This window comes from Sceloporus undulatus, chromosome 6, assembly GCF_019175285.1.
Source record: "Sceloporus undulatus isolate JIND9_A2432 ecotype Alabama chromosome 6, SceUnd_v1.1, whole genome shotgun sequence".
NCBI lineage: Eukaryota > Metazoa > Chordata > Lepidosauria > Squamata > Phrynosomatidae > Sceloporus > Sceloporus undulatus.
Window position 1 is genome coordinate 111569401 of NC_056527.1, and position 18964 is coordinate 111588364.

Genomic DNA, 18964 nt, shown 5'->3' on the forward strand with positions numbered 1-18964 from the left:
ACGGGTCATGTCAAAATTCTTAGTTTTGGCCCCAAAACTTTCTCTCAACTTATACATGAGGTCAACTTATAATTGAGTATAAATGGTATTTCCCTAAAATGCCAGGGAGCAAATCTTGTTTTGTTTTTTTAATTGCTCACAGCAGGACCAAGACTCCAAACTGCCATTCCTTTAGTGGCCGGCCGGCCCCTACGTCCTTTCCCGTACGTCCCACTTCGCAGACAGAAGTCCTTCAGCTACGAGACAGGAAGCCACCGGGGGTTTTGCCTGCAGTCCGAAAGAGGAATCCTCAAGATGCCACGGCTGAGAAGGGGATGCTTCGGCCAGCTGTGGAGACCGAAAGGCTGAGGAGAGACCTTCTGGAGATCTTTGTGGGCCAGGACAAGAAAGTTGATTTTGTCCTCATGAGTGAACCTTACTGTGAAGACCTCAACAAGCTTTCAGAGGCTATTCTCAGTCTCACTTTCTGAGCCAATGAACTTGTTATAGTCATCCTTTCCCCAAAATATAAAGCGGGTACATGAATGCAGCAACATTCAAGATAATTTTGGACCTCCAGATTGTTGGAGTGACCTCTTTGGGGCACCATCTTACCGCATGAGAAGAGGTACATAAGAAACTGGCTACATAACACTGTGTAGTAAATTTTTAACACCTCTCCATACCCTCCATGGGGTCCTTGGATATGGATCATGTCCCATTTACCAGCCCATAGCAATAGCTCAGTTCCAGAAAAATGTGATCTTTTTGAGTGGCACTGAAATAACTCAGTGTTAGATTCTTGCATGCAATAAAGCCCATGTACAGCTAGCCAAAGGTATGACAGAGTAGTAACCCTCTAGTTGCGCAGCTTCTTTTGTAGGGAAGTGTCTGCTGCAAATGGAAATTGAATCTTAACTTCCATGATTCTCTTCTGGTCCAAAGGAATTATTGGAATTGTGTTGTGAGAGGCATCTCTAACAGGATTCCCAGCATCTATACGACAATTAGTTGCAGGGTAAAAACTTGTTAATTGAATTCCAGGGTGATTTAAAATGGAATAGGGACCTTCTGATGTAACCTCTTTTTAGATCTATTCAGAAGACAAGTCCTTAGAATCTCAGGTTCCCTGTGAAAACTATTGATTGAGCTATTTTATATTTTAAAAAATCATGTCCTAAGCATGGTTGAGCATCATGTCTAAACTGAAAAAAATAAGTTTTATTCCGATTTTAAAAGTGCCTTCTGATTTGCAAGGGATTCTGATGTTTTGAGCCCCATATTTTTACTTCAAAAACATTCCACCTGTTCCACAGTCTTGAAAGGAAAATTCAAAATTATTTTCTTAATTTAAAGAATGGCATAGGAAAATCTTTTCAAATTTCCAATGGAAATGAAGTTGTGTTTGCTTTTTATAGAATCTGTACAGCACGTTGAGCTATTTTTTAAAAATTAAAGATAAATTTGTTTCCCTTGGTCATTTAATGTGCAAAATTTGTCATTTTACAGGTGAGGAAAGATGTTTGGTGTTTTCCCATTCCTGCTTTGTTCTTATCCAGAGATGATGAGTGTACTCTGGAGTTGATAAAATTACTTTACAGGGACATTTCAACTCCACAATTCCCACCCAGTATTCTGGGAGTTGCAATTCCCCAAAGAAACCTTGCCATTGAATTGCCCACCCAAATGCCATCATGATGTTTTCTTGGCATGCCAAAAGTAAAATAAAAATGCAGAGGTATACAGACACACACAAAGATGCTGTAGAATGTTGCCTGCCATGAGCAAAAGCATCATTGATCTGATCACTGAATTTTCTCTATCCCAGAGAAGGTCAAGAGAAAGCCACCAGGTCCCAAGGGATTCTAGGTAGTTCTTTGTTAAAATTGGCTCTTTCCTTCCCTTAAAGCCAGTGAATTATTCACCCATCCAAGTGTCTAACCTTGGCTGCACCCACACCAAGTCTCTGAATTTTAAAGAAAATGACCTCAACCTTCCCAAATACCAGGACATCTTTCCTGGCCCTAGATAGCATGATACTGCCATGTATGGTCTCTTCCCATCCATGCCACCCTGCTTCAGAAACTAGATTGCCTTGTAAATATGTACCAGCTGGTTTTGCTTTCTGACTTGCCCACTTGACAGATATGCAATGTGTAAATAAACTCTTTCGACTGGATCTTTTGGCTCTAATCCCAAGATAGGAGGCAAAACTGAATTTGTTTGGCAGGGCTTCCATGCCGCTGCCATCTCCTCCCAAGAACTGGTAATAAGGATTAAGATCCCTCTGAAATGGTGTGCAATGGGATACATTTGCAACATCTCTTCCTTCTAGATAGGAGAAACCCCACTATTGGTGTTGTTGTTGTGTGCCTTCAAGTCATTTCCAACTTATGGCGAATCTATTGTGGGTATTCTTGGCAAATTTGTTCAGAGGTTTGCCACTGTCTTCCCCTGAGGGTGAGAGCAAGCTGGGAATGAAACCCTGGTCTCCAGAGTTGTAGTCCAGCATTCACACCACTGGTTTTACCATCTGTGAAATGATAACAATACAGGCTCAAAAGGAAGCAGATTAAGGGAAGTTTGAATCTTTTTATTTTAACTTATTCCAGGATACAAACAGATTACTTTTTCCCCACTCAGTCCTCATGTCAGGCATTGACCAATGGCAGGGGTATATGGGTAGGTGGGGAGGGACTGCGGGTGACCTTCAGTGCCCGGCAAAAGAAGATGGCATCTTTGCCTAAGCCTAGCTGGTAATGCCACCAGTAGAGCTTCTGCCTGGGTTGCAAAATCACTCGCAGAGGCTCTCCTTCTTCTGCCACTGCCTCCCATTCCTCTTGTTCGGTCTGTACTCCCATCCCGCCGTAAATGGCAGGGAGGGAGAATTGGGATTGGAGAAGGGAGATGGCCAAGGACTCTGAATCGACAGATCCGCAAGCGTGGTACTTTTTGCCAAATGCTGACTTGGCATAGCCTACCCTGCGGGTGATGTCATGGCTGCTGGGCATCGGTAGGTCTGTGGCATTGGAGATCAGTTTGATACACTCCCATGTGCCGAAAGCCGGCCCGTGGGTGAGAGCTAGGCCTCCAGGGAGGAAAGAAACCACGTCTGGGTGGATGGAGAAGGGTTCCTTGTGTCCTGTCGTGGTAGCCAAGAGGTGCCCACGAAGATAGTTCTCTTCCATTCTGAAGCAAGCAAGCTGGGTGGTGGTGGCACCATAATAATATAGTCCATCCACAAAGGGGCACTCCAAGGAGACTTCCTTAGCCATGGCTGCGGTGGCCAAGTCAGCCACCGAGAGGACAATGCCACGCCGGAGGAAAAAGATGAAGAAACGGCCTTCGCATGAGGCGTAATGGTCGCCTCCCTGGCAGCTGGGGTGCAAAGGCAGGGCACTAGAGGGAGGCTCTGAGTTCAAGTCCATCACTTTGCAAAAGGAGTCCCCATTGAGGAGGTAGATGGCGGAACTGGTGGGGTCTCCCACATAGTGGTCCCTGCCACGGCAGGCTGGATGGAGATCCCACACCTTGAGGTCCTGTCCGGAGGAGAAGTCAAGGGCTTGAAGGAAGCATCCAAGGTCTGAGCGAACAACAAAGGAACCGTGGCGAGTGGCGAACACATCCGTACCGTGAGAGACCGTCCGGGGAACGACAGTAGCCATGGAAGCCTACGGGTGGGAATGGAGAGATGTAGGAAAAGATTTCACAGGATGTTCCAAAGCAATTACAGTGAAATCATAGCACCACAACTATTCAACCCCCTTTGAAGCAGACTTGTGGCATGATGTTCTGCAACACTTGCTGAACTGAACACTATTTGTGTCTTAATATTTGCCTTAAAATGTGCGACGCAAGGCTAGAAAGTTATTTTTGTTCTTTACAACGTGTCCTGTCTACTTGATCTTAATGAAACAAACTGCATTTCTTCTTGCATTTTTGGATTCCATTTGGTGCACACTATCCAGAGTATGCTACAAGATACTCCTGCAAAGATGCAAAGAAGCCCCCCCAGAAGGGGACTGACCCTGCCCTCCTGAGGCACGGGTTGATGGCTCCCCTGAAACGATGAGTCTCAGCCTGGTTTTCCTTCTTAGGCTGGAATATCTATGGGGCAGAAAGGAGCAGGAGAAGGAGCGGGAGTAGGGGACGTATGGGACTCTGAATCTTCGGAGGCCAATCTTTTTTCAGAATTGACTTACTAAGGTGCTGTGTGTATGTATGAGCATATACTACAGTCTTAAATATATCTCCCCTTCCCAAGGAATATCCATCTTTCCTGGGAAAAAGGAGGCGGCTACCTCTTCCTGGCTACCGTGTGTGTCCGTGTGTGTGTCGTGTGTGTGTTGTGGTGTGTGTGTATGTATATATATATATATATATCTATATATATATATCTACTATATCTATATATAATTGTAGAGATACACACACCCTCCCCAGAGCATTTGGTCTCATTCCTGGCGAAAGAAAAAAAAAAGATTGGAAAGCAGCCTCTCTCCTTCATATATATATATATCTATATATGCGCAACGCGCGCGATGACACCCTTTACTAAGGAAGTGGGCTTGGCCCCCTTTTCCCCAGGAAGATAGATGCAGTACCGATATATAGATTATAGATAGATAGTAACTTTTAAATTGTGCATCTATATATATATATATACATATATATATACCCAGGCAAGTAGATAGATAGATACGATATGACTAGATAGAAGACAGACAGATTAGAGTAAGGGTGCATATAATATATATACTATACATTATCTATATATATACCCAGATATATAGATGATAGATAGATCAGACAGACCAGATCAGAGTAAGGCCGTGCATAATATATATATATACATATATATATATATACACACACACACAACACACCACACCACACACCCTTACTAGGAAAGTGACATGACCCCTCTTTCCCCAGGGAAGATAGATGCTAGATAGATAGAAAGATATTCCTGGGGAGGGGAGGCAATCTTCCTTTGAAGGGAGATGGATATATATATCTACTGATATCTCCCCCTCCAGGAAGCGGCTTTTTTTTTCCTGGGAGGGAAAGGGATGCAGGGAAAGCTTGCAGGGAAGCCAAGTCCCTTCTTCCTTCCTGGCTGGACGCTGCAGAGCCAGCCCACCTCTTTGGAACGAACGACGCCGCCCTGGGTTCCACCGGTGCGCAGGGGCTTGGCAGCAGCAACAAAGGCAGGGGCTGGGGAGCCCAGGAGGAGGAGGAGGAGGGCCCCGGTGGCTCCCTGGAATGGCTGGCAGCAAGGCAGGCCAGTCTGGGCCAGGCTCCTCCTCTCTGAGCCAGAGAGAGGAAGAGGAGAGCCAGGCAAAAGCAGGGAGGAGGAGCAGGCTTAGAGGGAGGGTGCAATGGCTGCAAAATTAAAGGCAACCAGGGACAAAAAGATAGCTAGAGATACCTTCATGGCCTTGCACATCATTTTGCAACCTGTGCAAAAACAATCCAGAATGGTATGGGTTTTTAGGCCCCAGAACTTGTGGCTTGTTTGCAAAGGTGCCTCTCTTAAACTCTGCTTTCATGGAAGTGTGTTTTGAACTGATGTGGCAGATGTTGGCTTTGTTGCTTGTGCCCATGCCTAGGACCAGGGACCGGATGTCCTCACCGCCAAAGGAGGACGAGGCGTTGCCAGATGGAGGGCATGCAAGACCAATGGAGGACAGGGCCAAAGAAAAGCTACGCACGTGCGCAGCTCGAAATAGAAACCCATGCTTGGTTGTTAATGCTCAAAAAATGGAGGACATTTTGGAATTCTTCTTGGACAGAAATGCCCGAAATGGAGGACATGTCCAGGAAAAGGAGGACATAGGGTTGCCCTTTCCCTACCTAAATATCATCATCATCATCATCAAGGTGAAGCTGGGGCAAAACCAAGGCAGTTTTTTTTTTTTTTTTGCATCTTCTGCATCTGAAGTTGGAAAAAAGAATGTCCCCATCACTCCGGTTGCTATTTAGGGGTATGTCTGTGTCTCCTAAGTTGACTTAAGGCAACCCCATGAATTTCTCAGGGTTTTCTAAGGCAAAGAGTCCTCAGGATGCATCCGCACTGTAGAAATAATGCAGCTTGACACCACTTTAACTGCCATGGCTCCATTTTCCTACAGGGTCCTGTAGCTTCCTATAGCTGCCCATCCTTGGGCCCCATTCCCCCTTACAAATAATTCGGTTTGCAATCCGGATCGATGGTTCAGTTCTACAGGGGAGCATCGTTCACACGACATTTGCACCGATCAAATTTTCCTGTTGCAAGTTAACCCACTTCTCTCATTCACATTTACCAATGAATCGATTTTTTTTGGCAAAGGTTTACATCCGCCCCTCCTGACATGGAAAGCAGAACCTAGAGTACAGCTCGCAGAATCCCCTAGCCACTGTGCCCCTGGTTATGCTAGCTGGGACCTGTAGTCCCAACACAAGAAATGCAATAGAGACATAGCGCTACGGGAGGTGGTGTTCATCACAGGGAGATTTGTCTGTACCAAACAAGCCCACAGTAGAATTATTTGTGGGACTACATCTCCCAGAATTCCCCAGCCACATTACCTGGTGGATCCTGGGACCTCTAGTAGTCCCCAAATAATATTTCCAAGCTGTGATGGAGACACAGTGCTTGTGGTGTTTGGGTTCTTTGTTGTGAGATTTGCCAGTCCAAAACAAGTCATGAAAAGCTTTTAAAAATCATTTTATTTAGGTTTTGCCCAAATAAAGAAAGAAGCTTCTCCCAAGAATTACTTCAGCAATAATATTCCGCTTGGAAAAGGATAGGAAGCACACAAATAAACTTCTCTCAAGAGGTTTTTTCCCCCCCCCCCACTTATAATATTCCACTTGGGAAAAAATAGGAAATCATAGAGGACTGGAGGTAGAATTGGCTTAAAATTTAGGATGACGGAGGCAAGGGGATCTCACAAGGTGGGTCGCGGCTGTTTGTGACCTGAATTTTCCGACAAAACAAAATGGCCTCTTTCCCGAGGCCAAGCTGGTACTGCCACATGTAGGCAACTTTGTTGGGTTGTATTGTGAATTGCATGTCCATCTCTTCCTCATGGGCTCCTTCCCACTCCTCCTCCTCTACGTTGAGGCCTAGACCCCCATAGTTGGTTGGCAATGCAAACTGGGCCTTGGCTAGTGCCGTGGCAATGGATGCTGGGTCTGGAAAATCTGATATGGAGGCTATCCATTTGTCCCCGATGTCCTCCAGCCTCTCCTTGGCACAGCCCACCATCAGGGGGATTCCCTGAGTCTTGGTGACATGGGCATCGGAGTGGTTGTGGACAGTGTCCACCAATTCCCAAATCTTGAACGCAGACCCTTTGATGAGTCCGAGACCCCCCGGCAAGAAACCAAGGATACTGGGATGGAAAGAGAAGAGCTCTCCGCTGAAGTTGTCCTGCAGTTGCCAATACAGATAACTTCGATGGCTTTCCATTTTCTCTTTGGACCACCGATGTTGTCCTGGCTCCATGGCTGGATCTGGTTCCCCTGTGGACAGGTCTTTCACTGCTGTCATGCTGCCTGGGCTGAGGATGATGCCAAAGGAGCCGCCAGCAATGGCAAAGTAATGTTGCCCACCACAACAGCTGGGGTGCAGGCGACGGGCTTCTTTACTGGGTGCCATATGCAAGTGTTGGGCTTCCAGGACTTTGTTGTCCTTTATGATGTAGATAGAGTCATGCCACCGGGAGCCAAAATAGTGTTCGCCACCCCTTAAAGAAGGGTGGAGGGGATGCAGATGAGCACTGGGTGAGGTTGGTAGAGGAGGAAGGAGCAGGTAACAGTTCAGGTCAGAGCGAACAATGACATCTCCAGCCCTGGTGCTGAAAATGTGGACATTGGGTACTTCCTTCGGTGGAGCCATTGCTGCTGGAGACCTTTCTGAGGCAAAGAAAGGAAAGTTGAACAGGAGAATGAGAAAAGACATGAGCTCCTCTTTTAAAAAATCTGGCTGCACCTACACTGCATAATGAATGCAATCTGACACCACTTTGACTGCCACGGTTCAATGCTATTGGATTCTGGGGTTTGTAGTTTTGTGAGATATTTTGCCTTCTCAGAAAGTTCTCGTGCCAGAAGAAACTACAAATCTCAGGATTCCATAGGATGCAGTCATGACAGTTAAAGCGGTGTAAAATTACATTAATTCTGCACTATGGCAGCAACCTCTGTCCTTCCCCCATGCACATATTCTGTCAGGTACCTGTCACACATAACTCTTGCAAGAGAGGTGCCAGAGACTCTTCTTGATTTAATGTTTGGTTTATAAGGATTCGAAAAGGGCGACAGGTTTGTCTGTGCATTTTCAAATGTCTTGTGCAAGCTTATTTGTAAGGGAAAGAAGACACTGATATAGTAGTGTGTGTCATTTCCCCTCAAAAGACACAAGCCAATCCACCACATTTTGGAATCCCAGTAAAGCAAAGTTTACATCCTGAAATTGTGTGTGTATGGGGGGTATATCTATTTTTTGTGGGACAATATTGCATTGTCAGCAAGTTTTGGTGCCCTGCTGTGGCATTTGGTGACTTCCATGTCAAGGTGCTGAGCCTCTTTTGGAAATAGTGTTCAGCACCTTGGATACATCTGAAGGTTGGAATAAAAGCCAGAGGGGATTTGTGGCTCTAGCAGAGCTTCTATTGGCTCTGAAATCCCCATTTGCTCACAGTGTGTATGCACCCTTTTGATATTTCTACCCCTTTCATTCTGCACAATAAACAGTTCTGTGGAATCAGAAATGCTCATAGATTCAGTTTTACGTATCTTCATTCCTTTGAGGATTTGAGTGCCATGGCTCTATGCTATGAAGTCCTGGAATTTGTATTTTGTTGTGGCAGCAGAGCTCTCTGACAGAGAAAGTTAAATAGCTCACAAAACTACAAATATCACACTGCCATAGCATTAAGCCATGGCAGTTAAAGTAGTGTCAAACTGCATTATTTCAGCAGTGCAGATCAGACCCAATACAGTGACCTCTTGTGAGTATATTTCCATACCTTCCTCATAGGCCTAACAATCTCAGATTTGCTGTGAAATAAACATAATGTGTACTCTTAATACTAAGTCTGAATATATCAAGGGCAGTGAGACTCTCATTTTGCCATTTAAGGGCTTCATACCTTCTTTCACCACTTCCACCAGCCATTTTTCTTTTTGATATGCCCTTAAAACAGCTGCATGTAATTTGGCAGACATCACACAAGTGCAACTTTTTGCCCACTTTGAAGAAAAAGTGATCAACCAAGGATAAAACTTAACTCTTGAAATGCTGCCATATAAGATGGCAAAATCAAAGGTTGCTCTTTGGAATTTATACTTCTTTTTTTGTTAATGTTTTCAGAACAGGGGATGCTTGAATCCATGGATAAAAAATCCGTGGATATGGAGGGCCAACTGTATTATTCTTAATCTGAATTGCCTTTGCCAATTTTCAGTTTCAGACATACAGACCCCACATTTCCCAAGCCATTCCAGATTCTACCCCTCCCTTCCATTCCTGATGATCACATAACTTACATTGATTGAAACTGCACCTCTGGTGTGGATATTCTTTGTTTATGCTGGGTGAAACAACTTTATTCCCTGCAGCATGGCTTCTCCTTCTTTTCACCAACCCTTCCTTTGGCTCCTTCCTTTGCAATTCCAACCATAAATTCTTCTATGTGCCCTTTGCTTGTCTTCCACAGTGCCACTTTCCTCTTTCTGCCACTCAAGCATGGGACAAACACAAGCAATGAAGCTGAAAGATCCCCACTTCTCTCCCTCACCTCCTAATTCTCTCAGAATAAGTTGACCCCCTTATCTACTCAGTTCATAAGGCAGAGGACTGCTATCAGTGTTTTGCACAGGGTTTATCCGTGCTCAGCAGAATTTAGGAGAGACAAGACGTTGTGAAACTGGTGAAGTGGAGTTTCTGATGGTGAAGTCAAGAAGGGCTTACTGTTGGGTTGACTCAAGGAAGGCACAGCCCTGAGTTTGCAAGACCTGAGGATCTTACAAGACCTAGCAAGACAGAGGAGCTTGCAGGACTCTCATTTGTAGAGGTGCCATAAGTTGAAGCCAATGAAGCCAATTAACAACAGCAAGAGGTGTCCTCCCTTGTCTCAGGTTGTTGTCATCATTGTGTGCCTTCAAGTTGTTTCTGGCTTATGGCAACCTTAATGTGAACCTATCATGGGGTATTCTTGGCAAGATTTGTTCAGAGGAGGTTTGCCATTGCCTTTCCCTGAAGCTGAGAGAGTGAGACTTGCCCAAAGACACCCAGTGGGTTTTATGGCTGAGTCAGGAATTGAACCCTGATCTCCAAAAAAAAAAAAAGCCCTGCAAGTGTGACAACACAGAGGCTGCATCCACACTGCAGAAATAATGCAGTTTGATAGCACTTTAACTGCCACGGGTCAATGCTATGGAATTCTGGGAATTGTGTTTTGGCCTTCTTTGTCGAAGCGCTCTGGTGCCACAACAAACCACAAATCCCAGAATTCCATATCATCGAGCCATGGCGGTTAAAGTGGTGTCAAACTGGATTGTTGTTTTTTTGTTTTGTTTTTGTTTTTGCTATGCAGGTGAAGCCTTGGATTAATATCTTGTTATGCTTTCTATCACTCAGTTCTTTGAGAGGTGAGAATTCCTAGGGTGCAAGTGATTTATTTAGGTTTGGTTTCCTGGGAATGAAATCACCAGAAAATATAATATTTATGATATGGTTTAGTTACAGTTGACATTTTATATGCATATGTAGAGATGCTGACTGTAAGTGTAAAGTCACAGCATTATGAGACTCTCTGTCAGATTTCTAGGGGAACCACCAACAGCTTGGGGGTTTCCCTGCAAATGTGTTGGACTCAACTCCTACCATTCTCAGTCAGCTTGGCCTGCTAAAAAAAATTGACTAAGGAAGGCTGTTCTTGTTTAAGTTATAGAACTGGAAGGGATCCTTGAAAGATCATATTTACCAGATCTTTGACAAATTCAAAAACATAGCCATGTTAGTCTGGAAAATCAGTATGCAAAGGGATCTTGTAGCACTTTTGAGAGTGAAAGAGAAAAGTTGATAGCATGAGCTTTCATAAGAGTTTATCACACTGGGGCTAATTTTGGCATTAAAGAGAAATTAAAGCACATTTAAAACATCCCACAAATAAAGCAAAAATGGCGAGCAATTGTGCAAATGATTATCACAGGCAATTGGACAAAATAAAGTGATATCGGAAATGCATTGTAACTGAAATCCCAAAGTAAATGATGCACGTTAATGCTTCTTTGCTACCACTTTAATAGTGGGTTTTGTGTGTCGTGTGAAATCATTTTGCGTAATTATGCCATTTTCCCGGGATATTCACAGGATAAGCTCTCAGTCTCCCTTGTGTGATAAAGTCCGTAGACTTGAGCTTACTTTCTCAGATGCATGTTTGGACAAACATGCATCTGAGGAAGAAGACTCAAGTCTACGAAAGCTCATGCTCTCAACTTTTCTCTTTCAGTTAGGTTCAAAGGTGCTACAAGATCCCTTTGCATAGAGTTTGGACAAGTTACTTTGGGGAACTACAGTACTCAGGATTCTCTAGCCAACATGGCCAGCAGGAATTCTGGGTGTCCATGGTAAGCATTTCCTTTTAAAAAATTAGTGTGTCCATGCTCTCATCTCAACCAGTTTCAAATTATTTCACAGTCTAAATAGAATAACAACTGCATTTTGGCATCAATCATTTTCCTCAAGAGGGGGCAGAATTTGATCATCCTTTGGCTTGAAGGTCTTCTCTAATTTGATCCCAAATTTCTCAATGAGTACTGCTGGAATCTCAGAGCAATCCAGGACAGTCTCAGTACGTTCCTCTCCTCTGGTGGAAATGAGACGCCAACCCAGGTAGGTCAGGCGCCCGCCATCTTCTTTGTGCAGGGAGCAGAAGGATTTGCATGTGAAAATGGAACTGGGAGATGTCTGGTGATAGAGGCACATGTCCGTGAAATCATCCAGCTTCTTCTCTTCTAGGGTGAACTGATATAGGGGTCTCCCCTCTCTTCCAGACAGTGCTCGGTGCTCCAAAACCCAAGTGTCCCCTGTCAGGCCCAGCTGAAAAATACCACTATCTTGGATTTGCTCCACTTCTGGTCGCAGCTCTAATGGTTCCATGAACCCTTCACCAAATCCAACATCACAGAGGAGTTGGCGTTCATCCAGATGGACCCAAATCACCAGGTGGTCCAAGGGAGGACCATAACGCCCAGTGAAGCGGTTTCGGACACGCCCAGCCACCCCCTTGGCAACAAATCCTAATTCTTTCAGTAGCCACAAGAATAGGCCATTCAGCTCAAAGCAGAAGCCACCTCGGTGGCATCGGACAACCTTGTCATAGATGACGGGCAACTCTAGGGTGATGGGTTCCCCACAATGGATGCTGAGGCTTTCAAAGGGCACAGAGAGGAGGTGACAGCGGTGGAGGCGACACAAGGTTTCCCAGGAAGGCTGAGCAGCACCTTGATACCTGATGCGATGCAAGTAACATCCAACATCCATGTTGAAATGGACTTGGAAGATGGAGAAGGACAGCAAATAGTGGATTCCTTTCAGACCTTGCTTTCACCTCCTTTGGTTGCCCTGAAATGGGGGAATTTCAGTTCTTTATGTGCTAAAAATGGTGCTGAATCCAGGAATTGCTGGGTTCTGATTCTGATCTGTTGCCCTGGTTCTTTCTTTCTTTCTTTCTTTCTTTCTTTCTTTCTTTCTTTCTTTCTTTGCCTAGAAAATACCTGCACTGGAATTTCTGAAGATTCTTTGCTCTGTGGTTACAGCTGGTAGTTTCCTCTCTCCAGAAAGGAAATGAGAAAGATCATGTGATTACAGGCTTTAAAAGAAACATAAACTCCACCTCCCTCTAGTTTCTTTCATAACTTTATGGCTTGACCGACAGGAGTAACCCTTTGTAGACTCTGGTCCCATGAAACCAAAAGGAAATAGAATCAGTAGCATAAGAGAACAATGAAATGTCTCTCTAATGGACAGACAGATATGTGCGGCCAGGAGCCAGATAAGTACACTATGAATTAAAGCCACTTCCTTTATTGGAGATGTGAGAACTATAAACAAAGAGCAATAAAAGACAGGTAGTAAAATTTCATAGTTTGTTGTAGGTTTTTTGGGCTATGTGGCCATGTTCAAGAAGAGTTTATACCTGACGTTTCGCCAGTATCTGTGGCTGGCATCTTAATCAGAAAATGCCAGTCACAGATGCTGGCGAAACATCAGGAATAAACTCTTCTAGAACATGGCTACATAGCCTGAAATAACCACAGCAAACTATGGATGCTGACCATGAAAGCCTTCGATTTCACAATAACATTTCAATTCCCATTAGCAATAGAAATTAACTTCCAGATGTCCCTGTTGTGTGCGAAGCTGACTGCTCCTTTCTTAGCCAGAGAACACTGAATTTCTCAAGGGACGTTATGAGACAAGGGAAATTGGAAGTATAATCCAATGGCAATCAGTACACAATCATGGGGTTTAACGTTATTGCGTGATAGACTACCACACGCAATTTCAGGCAATGGGTAGTCAGTCCGAGCGCAATCATGAGGTTTAACGTTATTGCTTGAGAGATGATCCCACGCAAATTTGGGCAATGGCATGCTATTTTCAGGCAATGTGAAGCCAGTTCAAACGCAATTTGCATTCATGTAAATTAGCTGAACTAGCGAATTCATGTAAATGCGTTCTGGCCCCACTTTCTTTTCATTCGAAATTAAGAGAAATTCCTCACGTGTGATAAACTCCAAGGAGTCTCTATACTGTTACATCTGGAAAACCTTTTAGGTGCTGTAGAGGGAAAACTATGCAAAATATATACAGTATAGGTTAAAAAAAAAACATTTAGGGGCTGAATAGGTAAAACTCACATGGCCAGGAAGGGGTCTCTGCCTGCACTGAATTTCTCAATGCAATCTTAACTGACAACATCTCAGATAGAATGTAGTTCTGTGATTCTAACTTCATCACCATTTTTCTTCATTTTTCTTCATTTTTAACAAGTTTTGCCTGGCGAAGAAGCCTAGTGAAGCTTTCAAAGCTTGGATAATGTATTTTATGCTTATGGAAGCCCCTGGTTGATGTTGGGCAAGTTACATTCTCTCAGCCTCAGAGGAAGGCATAGGCAGATCCCATCTGAACAAATCTTGCCAAGAAAACCCCATGATAGGGTCACTTTAGGGTTGCCATAAGTTGGAAACAACTTAAAGGCAGACAACAACTAGGTTTGTATACAACGTGTGACACCAATTGTACGCTAGAGAGTGATCTTGAATCACCCTTCAGTCTTTATATTGGTTAAGTTACAAATTACTTGATGTTAGGAATTCCTATACCAGTTGGCTGTTGAATAATTTATAATTCCTAACGTCAAATAATTCATAATTCCACAAATATAAAGACCGAAGAGTGATTCACGATCACCATCTACTGGACAATTGGTGACACACATTGTATATAAACCTAGGGCTCATTCCCACTACAAAATAACACGGTTTGGAAACTGGATTATTTTGTAAACTGACTCTCTCCAGGGCCATTTATTCTCTCTTTACTCCCCTTTGTCATTCACACTTAAGGGGGAGGAGAGGAAAAACGGCTGACACAGAGAGAAGAAGAGGAGGAGGAAGAAAGAAAAAGCAAACTCCTGAACAAACCTTGCCAAAGAAAACCCCATGACAAACTTGCAGGCTGGTGGCATGGTGGAAAGGCTTGGACCCTGGCGGCTCCTCCTCTGCCTCCTCTAGATGGGCTGCTGCCCTTCCTCTCCTCCCTCCCTCCCTCCCTCCATTCCCGCTGCCTTCCTCCTCCTGCTCTACCTTTCCCAACCTCTGGAGCTGAAGCAGGAACAGGGCAAGGAGGCCCCAGGCTGGCTTGCAAGAGAGCCAGCAGGGGAAGGCGGAGGAGAGGGAGATGGAGCACTGCCACCGCTGCTGCAAATCACAATCCATGGGCAAGTCACACTTTCTCAGCCGGAGGGACGAAGAGGAAGAGGAGGCAGAGGAGGGCCCAGGAGCACTCTGGCCAGGCTCCCCAGTGAGGCTGCAGAGGGCAGGTCAGGGCTGTGAGCCTGGACAGGCAGCTGAAAGTGGAGCGTGGCAAGGAAGAGAAGAGGGAGATGGAACGCCATCGTCGCCACTGCCATGGAGAGGGTCTCCTGGAGGATTCCTGCGGAGCCGTGGTGGGGTGAATGGCACACCAGAGGGCAGCCCATCTGGAGGAGGTGGAGGGGGACCCTCTGGGGCCCAAGCCTTCCCACCATGCCACCAGCCTTCAAAAGTTTGTTGTGGGGTTTTCTTTAGCAAGGTTTATTCAGTAGTTTGCCTTTTCATTCCTCCTCCTCCTCCTCTTCTCTCTGTGGCAGCTGTCTATCATGATGGATCACAGCAGCCCCAAAGCTGGGTCCCCTTGCAAATGCGAATCAGATCTCTCATTCCCATTCCACTGATTCCATTCCCCCCCAAAAAAACACTCCCCGAATCCACTTTTTCCCAAATGAACCACCAAAAAGTAGTGTTTAAAAAAAGTGGTTCTTTTGGATTTGTCTGTCTTTAATGTGAATCCAACTGAATGTAATCATATGTGAAATGGTTCCCACCAATGGGAACCACACACATGTCAATTGATCAGGAAATTGATTTATTCTCCAGTGGGAATGAGCCCCTAGATATATCTTTGTCAGAGGAGGCTCAGATGGAAAGCATGGTTTGAGTTCTTGGTGCTGGTTTAGGCAGGCACATCAGCAAATCCCTTTTCTAGACGAAGATAATTGGAAACATAATTTATCCTCACACGTGAATGCAATCTTTAGATGCATGATTGCATTAGTTAACAAGAAACCAGCCACCCCATTCCATTAGAGGGTTTGGGTGCTTATTCCCCAAAGCTACCAACATTGATCTCCATCATGAATATGAGTAAGAAAGAAGGAAGAATGTTTTCTTCAATTATACACTCAGAATGTCTGCTTGACATGTGGAACTAAACTAAATGAGTTCTTTCAACAGAGTCGCCCAAGAAAGCAAAGTCCATTGACTCACCCTATTAGCACTTTTGAAGAAATATAAAAATACCAATCAACTGTTTTTAAGAGATTCATAGAGAAAATGGACTGAAGGCTACATGCTTCAATGCTTTCTCCTGGTTAAGTGCTCTCTGCTGTTCAGTTCGGGCCTCAGAAAAATGATATAGCACTTTGGTGAGAAGATGGATGCCAGGACCCCAGCACTGGAGGCCAAAATGGAGAAGATCTCCATGGCCACCATGTATTTTCCATGAATGCTGAGATAGCTTGGAACAAAGGTTAGCCAAACTGCACAAAAGACCAACATGCTGAAGGTAATGAACTTAGCTTCATTGAAACTGTCTGGTAACTTTCTAGCTAGGAATGCCACCACAAAGCTGATGGTTGCCAGTAAGCCCATGTAGCTGAGGACAGTGTAAAACATGGTAAGTGATCCTTCATTACATTTTATTATGATTTCTCCAGACAGTGAGTGCATGTCCAAATCTGGAAATGGGGGAGATGTAGCCAACCAAAAAACACATATACTTATCTGAAGAAGGGTGCAAAAAATAACAATATTTTGGGCCAGTCTTTTCCCAATCCATTTTTGTACAGTGTTTCCTGGTTTGGAGGCCTTGAAAGCAAGAACCACGGTAACAGTCTTGGCCAAAACAGAAGAAATGGCAATTGAAAAGATGATGCCCAAAGCTGTTTGTTGGAGAGGGCAAGTCACCTTATTGGGCTGTCCAATGAAGAGAAGAGAACAGAGGAAAGAAAAAAGGAGAGAGATGAGGAGAAGGTAGCTGAGTTCCCTGTTGCTGGCTTTGACAATAGGTGTTTCATGTTGTTTAATAAAGACTGCAAGCACCAGGACTGTGATCAGAGACAAGAAAAAAGCCAGAAAAACTAAAACGATTCCCAAAGGCTCTTGAAAAGAAAGAAAGTTTTGAACCTTGGGAATGCAGAGATCTCTGTCTTTGTTTGGATGTTGATCTTCTGGGCAGCTGATGCAAAAATCCATGTCTGAAAGAGCAAAATATACTAATGTTGAAACTATGTCAATACTGAAGCTCACTTAGTATCTGGATTTCATCATAACTCTCAAGCAAGATTTGAGATGGATTTCTCCCAACAGCTCCTTTCCCCAGTCACCTTTTAAAATAACAAGGAATTTAACTAAGCACTTTACAAATATTAAATATTTTTCTTAATAGATCATGACATTGTATTTTCCCCATATTGTTTAAAATCACCTGTCATATCTCCATATGCATACATTTAATTAAGGCTGCAGCCCTATACTTATTCAGCAGACTGAGGTCTAATCTGCACTGCAGAAATAATGCAGTTTGACACTTCTTTAACTGCCATAGCTCAATGCTACTGAATTCTGGTATTTGTAGTTTTGTGAGATATTTAGTCTTCTCTGTCAGAGAGCTCTGGTGCCACAACAAACTACAAATCCCAGAATTCCATAGGATGAAGCCATGGCAGATTAGACTTGAGTTTTACCACAGTGGAGGTGGTATAATGCATTTAAGATCGAACTACAACCATCCTGCAAGCAAAGCTCCCAAACATTAGATATTTGGCCTTTTTATAAAAAAATTGAACCCATACATTTATGCTGTTTTCAGATTTCATTGTGTAAGTCAGTATGGGATACGAATTTACACTAAATTTATCTCCAAAGGATAAAGGCAATTTTAAGATATTATATGCAGGACTAGGAAAAGTTAGGGAATACTGGCAGTAAATGAGGTGCATCTTTAAATTCCTGCTCATGGAAATGATGACTGGCCAATGCCCATCAGAGGCCAACACCTTTCAAAGGGAAGCATTTATACATCTTCCAGATTACATGTTTTGTCATTTCAGCATCATAGCTAAAATATTTAATTTGTATTAATACCACATGTCCTACCTGTCTCATTTGCAATTCTCCCTTTTGGACATGAAACACAATCATAGCAACAAAACTTTCCCCTCTCCTTCTTTTCCTTTCTGTAACCACGATGGCACTTGTCATTACACAGAGCGTGAGGAGGCACCTACTCTTCAAAACAAGAGAAAGTTATCAGTTAAAAAGTACAACTGGCACTCCTTGAAGGAAGCTGTGTTTTCTTCCATACCCTGCTCCTGATGTGGAATTTGGGCCTACAGCTTTCCATGGTAGATGTTCCCCTCTTAGAATCATAGAGTTGGAAGAGACCACAAAGGCATCCCCAGCAGATGGCAATCTAGCCTCTGCTTAAAGACCTCCAAGGAAGGAGACTCCACTACACTCCGAGGGAGTGTGTTCCACTCTTGAACAGCCTTTCTTTAGACTCACAGCCTACAGTCCAAATGCCCCTCTAAGATCCTAGGAAGATGTGTTTGGGGCTTTTGATAAATTGTTCCTCAAGCGTCCTCCAAGTCCTAGAGAGTGTCAATGAATTCCAACTGCTTTTCTCAAAGGCAAAATGAAATGTCTGTTCTCTTACCTACTGATCCTGTACTCCTAGGTGCATGTAACATACTCTCCCACTTCAGGACAGAAAAATCATCACATCCTTAGGAAGTGATCTTTTATTAAAGAAAAGAAAAATACACTTGATACACTACTGTTGGCACGATGCAAAATGTAAAAACATCTCTCTCTCTCTCTTTATTCCTTCTGGAAACAGGAAGTACCCACCCACAAAGGAAAGAAAACGGAGAAACGACATATAGATTCTTTTCATGAAGTCATTGCATCTTCAAAAAGGCTGGTCTTTCTGTGGCACATACTCTAACAGTGCAGGATTAGATGGTAGCCACCAGGGCGAAACTGGAATATTATTGTGAAGTCAAAGGCTTGCATTGCCAGGATCCATAGTTTTTTGTGGGTTTTTCAGTCTATGTGGCCATGTTCTAGAAGAGTTTGTTCTTGACGTTTTGCCAGCATCTGT

At 43.9% G+C, this 18964-nt stretch overlaps 5 protein-coding genes across 13 annotated transcripts in view; 1 reads left to right on the top strand and 4 right to left on the bottom strand.

Moving 5' to 3' along the window:
• KHNYN (KH and NYN domain containing) overlaps window positions 1-1459 on the top strand; it is a 28237-nt gene extending 26778 nt beyond the window's left edge. For 7 of the 8 annotated variants that reach the window (XM_042475585.1, XM_042475586.1, XM_042475588.1 and 4 more), the window contains one exon: window positions 143-1459. In XM_042475585.1, the coding sequence (XP_042331519.1) occupies window positions 143-470 (328 nt within the window). In that variant the 3' untranslated portion in view covers window positions 471-1459. The remainder of the gene's footprint in view (window positions 1-142) is intronic. The other variant, XM_042475587.1, reaches the window with a different exon arrangement.
• A 1092-nt stretch (window positions 1460-2551) lies between these two features.
• LOC121934463 lies at window positions 2552-5334 on the bottom strand. Its single transcript, XM_042474991.1, has 2 exons — window positions 5123-5334; window positions 2552-3650 (listed from the first exon to the last, which is right to left on the bottom strand). Exon 2 carries the CDS (start codon window positions 3642-3644, stop codon window positions 2631-2633), a length of 1014 nt encoding a protein of 337 aa, XP_042330925.1. The 5' UTR covers window positions 3645-3650; window positions 5123-5334; the 3' UTR covers window positions 2552-2630.
• A 1340-nt stretch (window positions 5335-6674) lies between these two features.
• LOC121932501 lies at window positions 6675-10115 on the bottom strand. 2 transcript variants are annotated; one of them, XM_042471146.1, is made up of 2 exons: window positions 9520-10115; window positions 6675-7880 (listed from the first exon to the last, which is right to left on the bottom strand). In XM_042471146.1, coding segments are annotated over exons 1-2 (993 nt in total). In that variant the 5' UTR covers window positions 9522-10115; the 3' UTR covers window positions 6675-6889. The 2 variants fall into 2 exon arrangements, with proteins under 2 accessions (XP_042327080.1, XP_042327081.1); XM_042471147.1 differs by having other exon boundaries at window positions 6675-7884; window positions 9520-10114.
• A 1325-nt stretch (window positions 10116-11440) lies between these two features.
• Window positions 11441-12801, bottom strand: LOC121935116 (arylamine N-acetyltransferase, pineal gland isozyme NAT-3-like). Its single transcript, XM_042476262.1, has one exon. The coding sequence runs from the start codon at window positions 12518-12520 to the stop codon at window positions 11705-11707; it is 816 nt and encodes a 271-aa protein (XP_042332196.1). The 5' UTR covers window positions 12521-12801; the 3' UTR covers window positions 11441-11704.
• Window positions 12802-16004: 3203 nt separating this feature from the next.
• Window positions 16005-17055, bottom strand: LOC121933843 (vomeronasal type-2 receptor 26-like). The gene has a single exon (XM_042473835.1). It carries the CDS (start codon window positions 17053-17055, stop codon window positions 16156-16158), a length of 900 nt encoding a protein of 299 aa, XP_042329769.1. The 3' UTR covers window positions 16005-16155.
• Between the last annotated feature and the right edge of the window lie 1909 nt (window positions 17056-18964).

Bases quoted from the DNA above. Each gene is read 5' to 3' on its own strand.
- LOC121935116 (XM_042476262.1), bottom strand. From the start codon at position 12,520: ATGGATGTTGGATGTTACTTGCATCGCATCAGGTATCAAGGTGCTGCT.
- LOC121934463 (XM_042474991.1), bottom strand. From the start codon at position 3,644: ATGGCTACTGTCGTTCCCCGGACGGTCTCTCACGGTACGGATGTGTTC.
- LOC121933843 (XM_042473835.1), bottom strand. From the start codon at position 17,055: ATGGATTTTTGCATCAGCTGCCCAGAAGATCAACATCCAAACAAAGAC.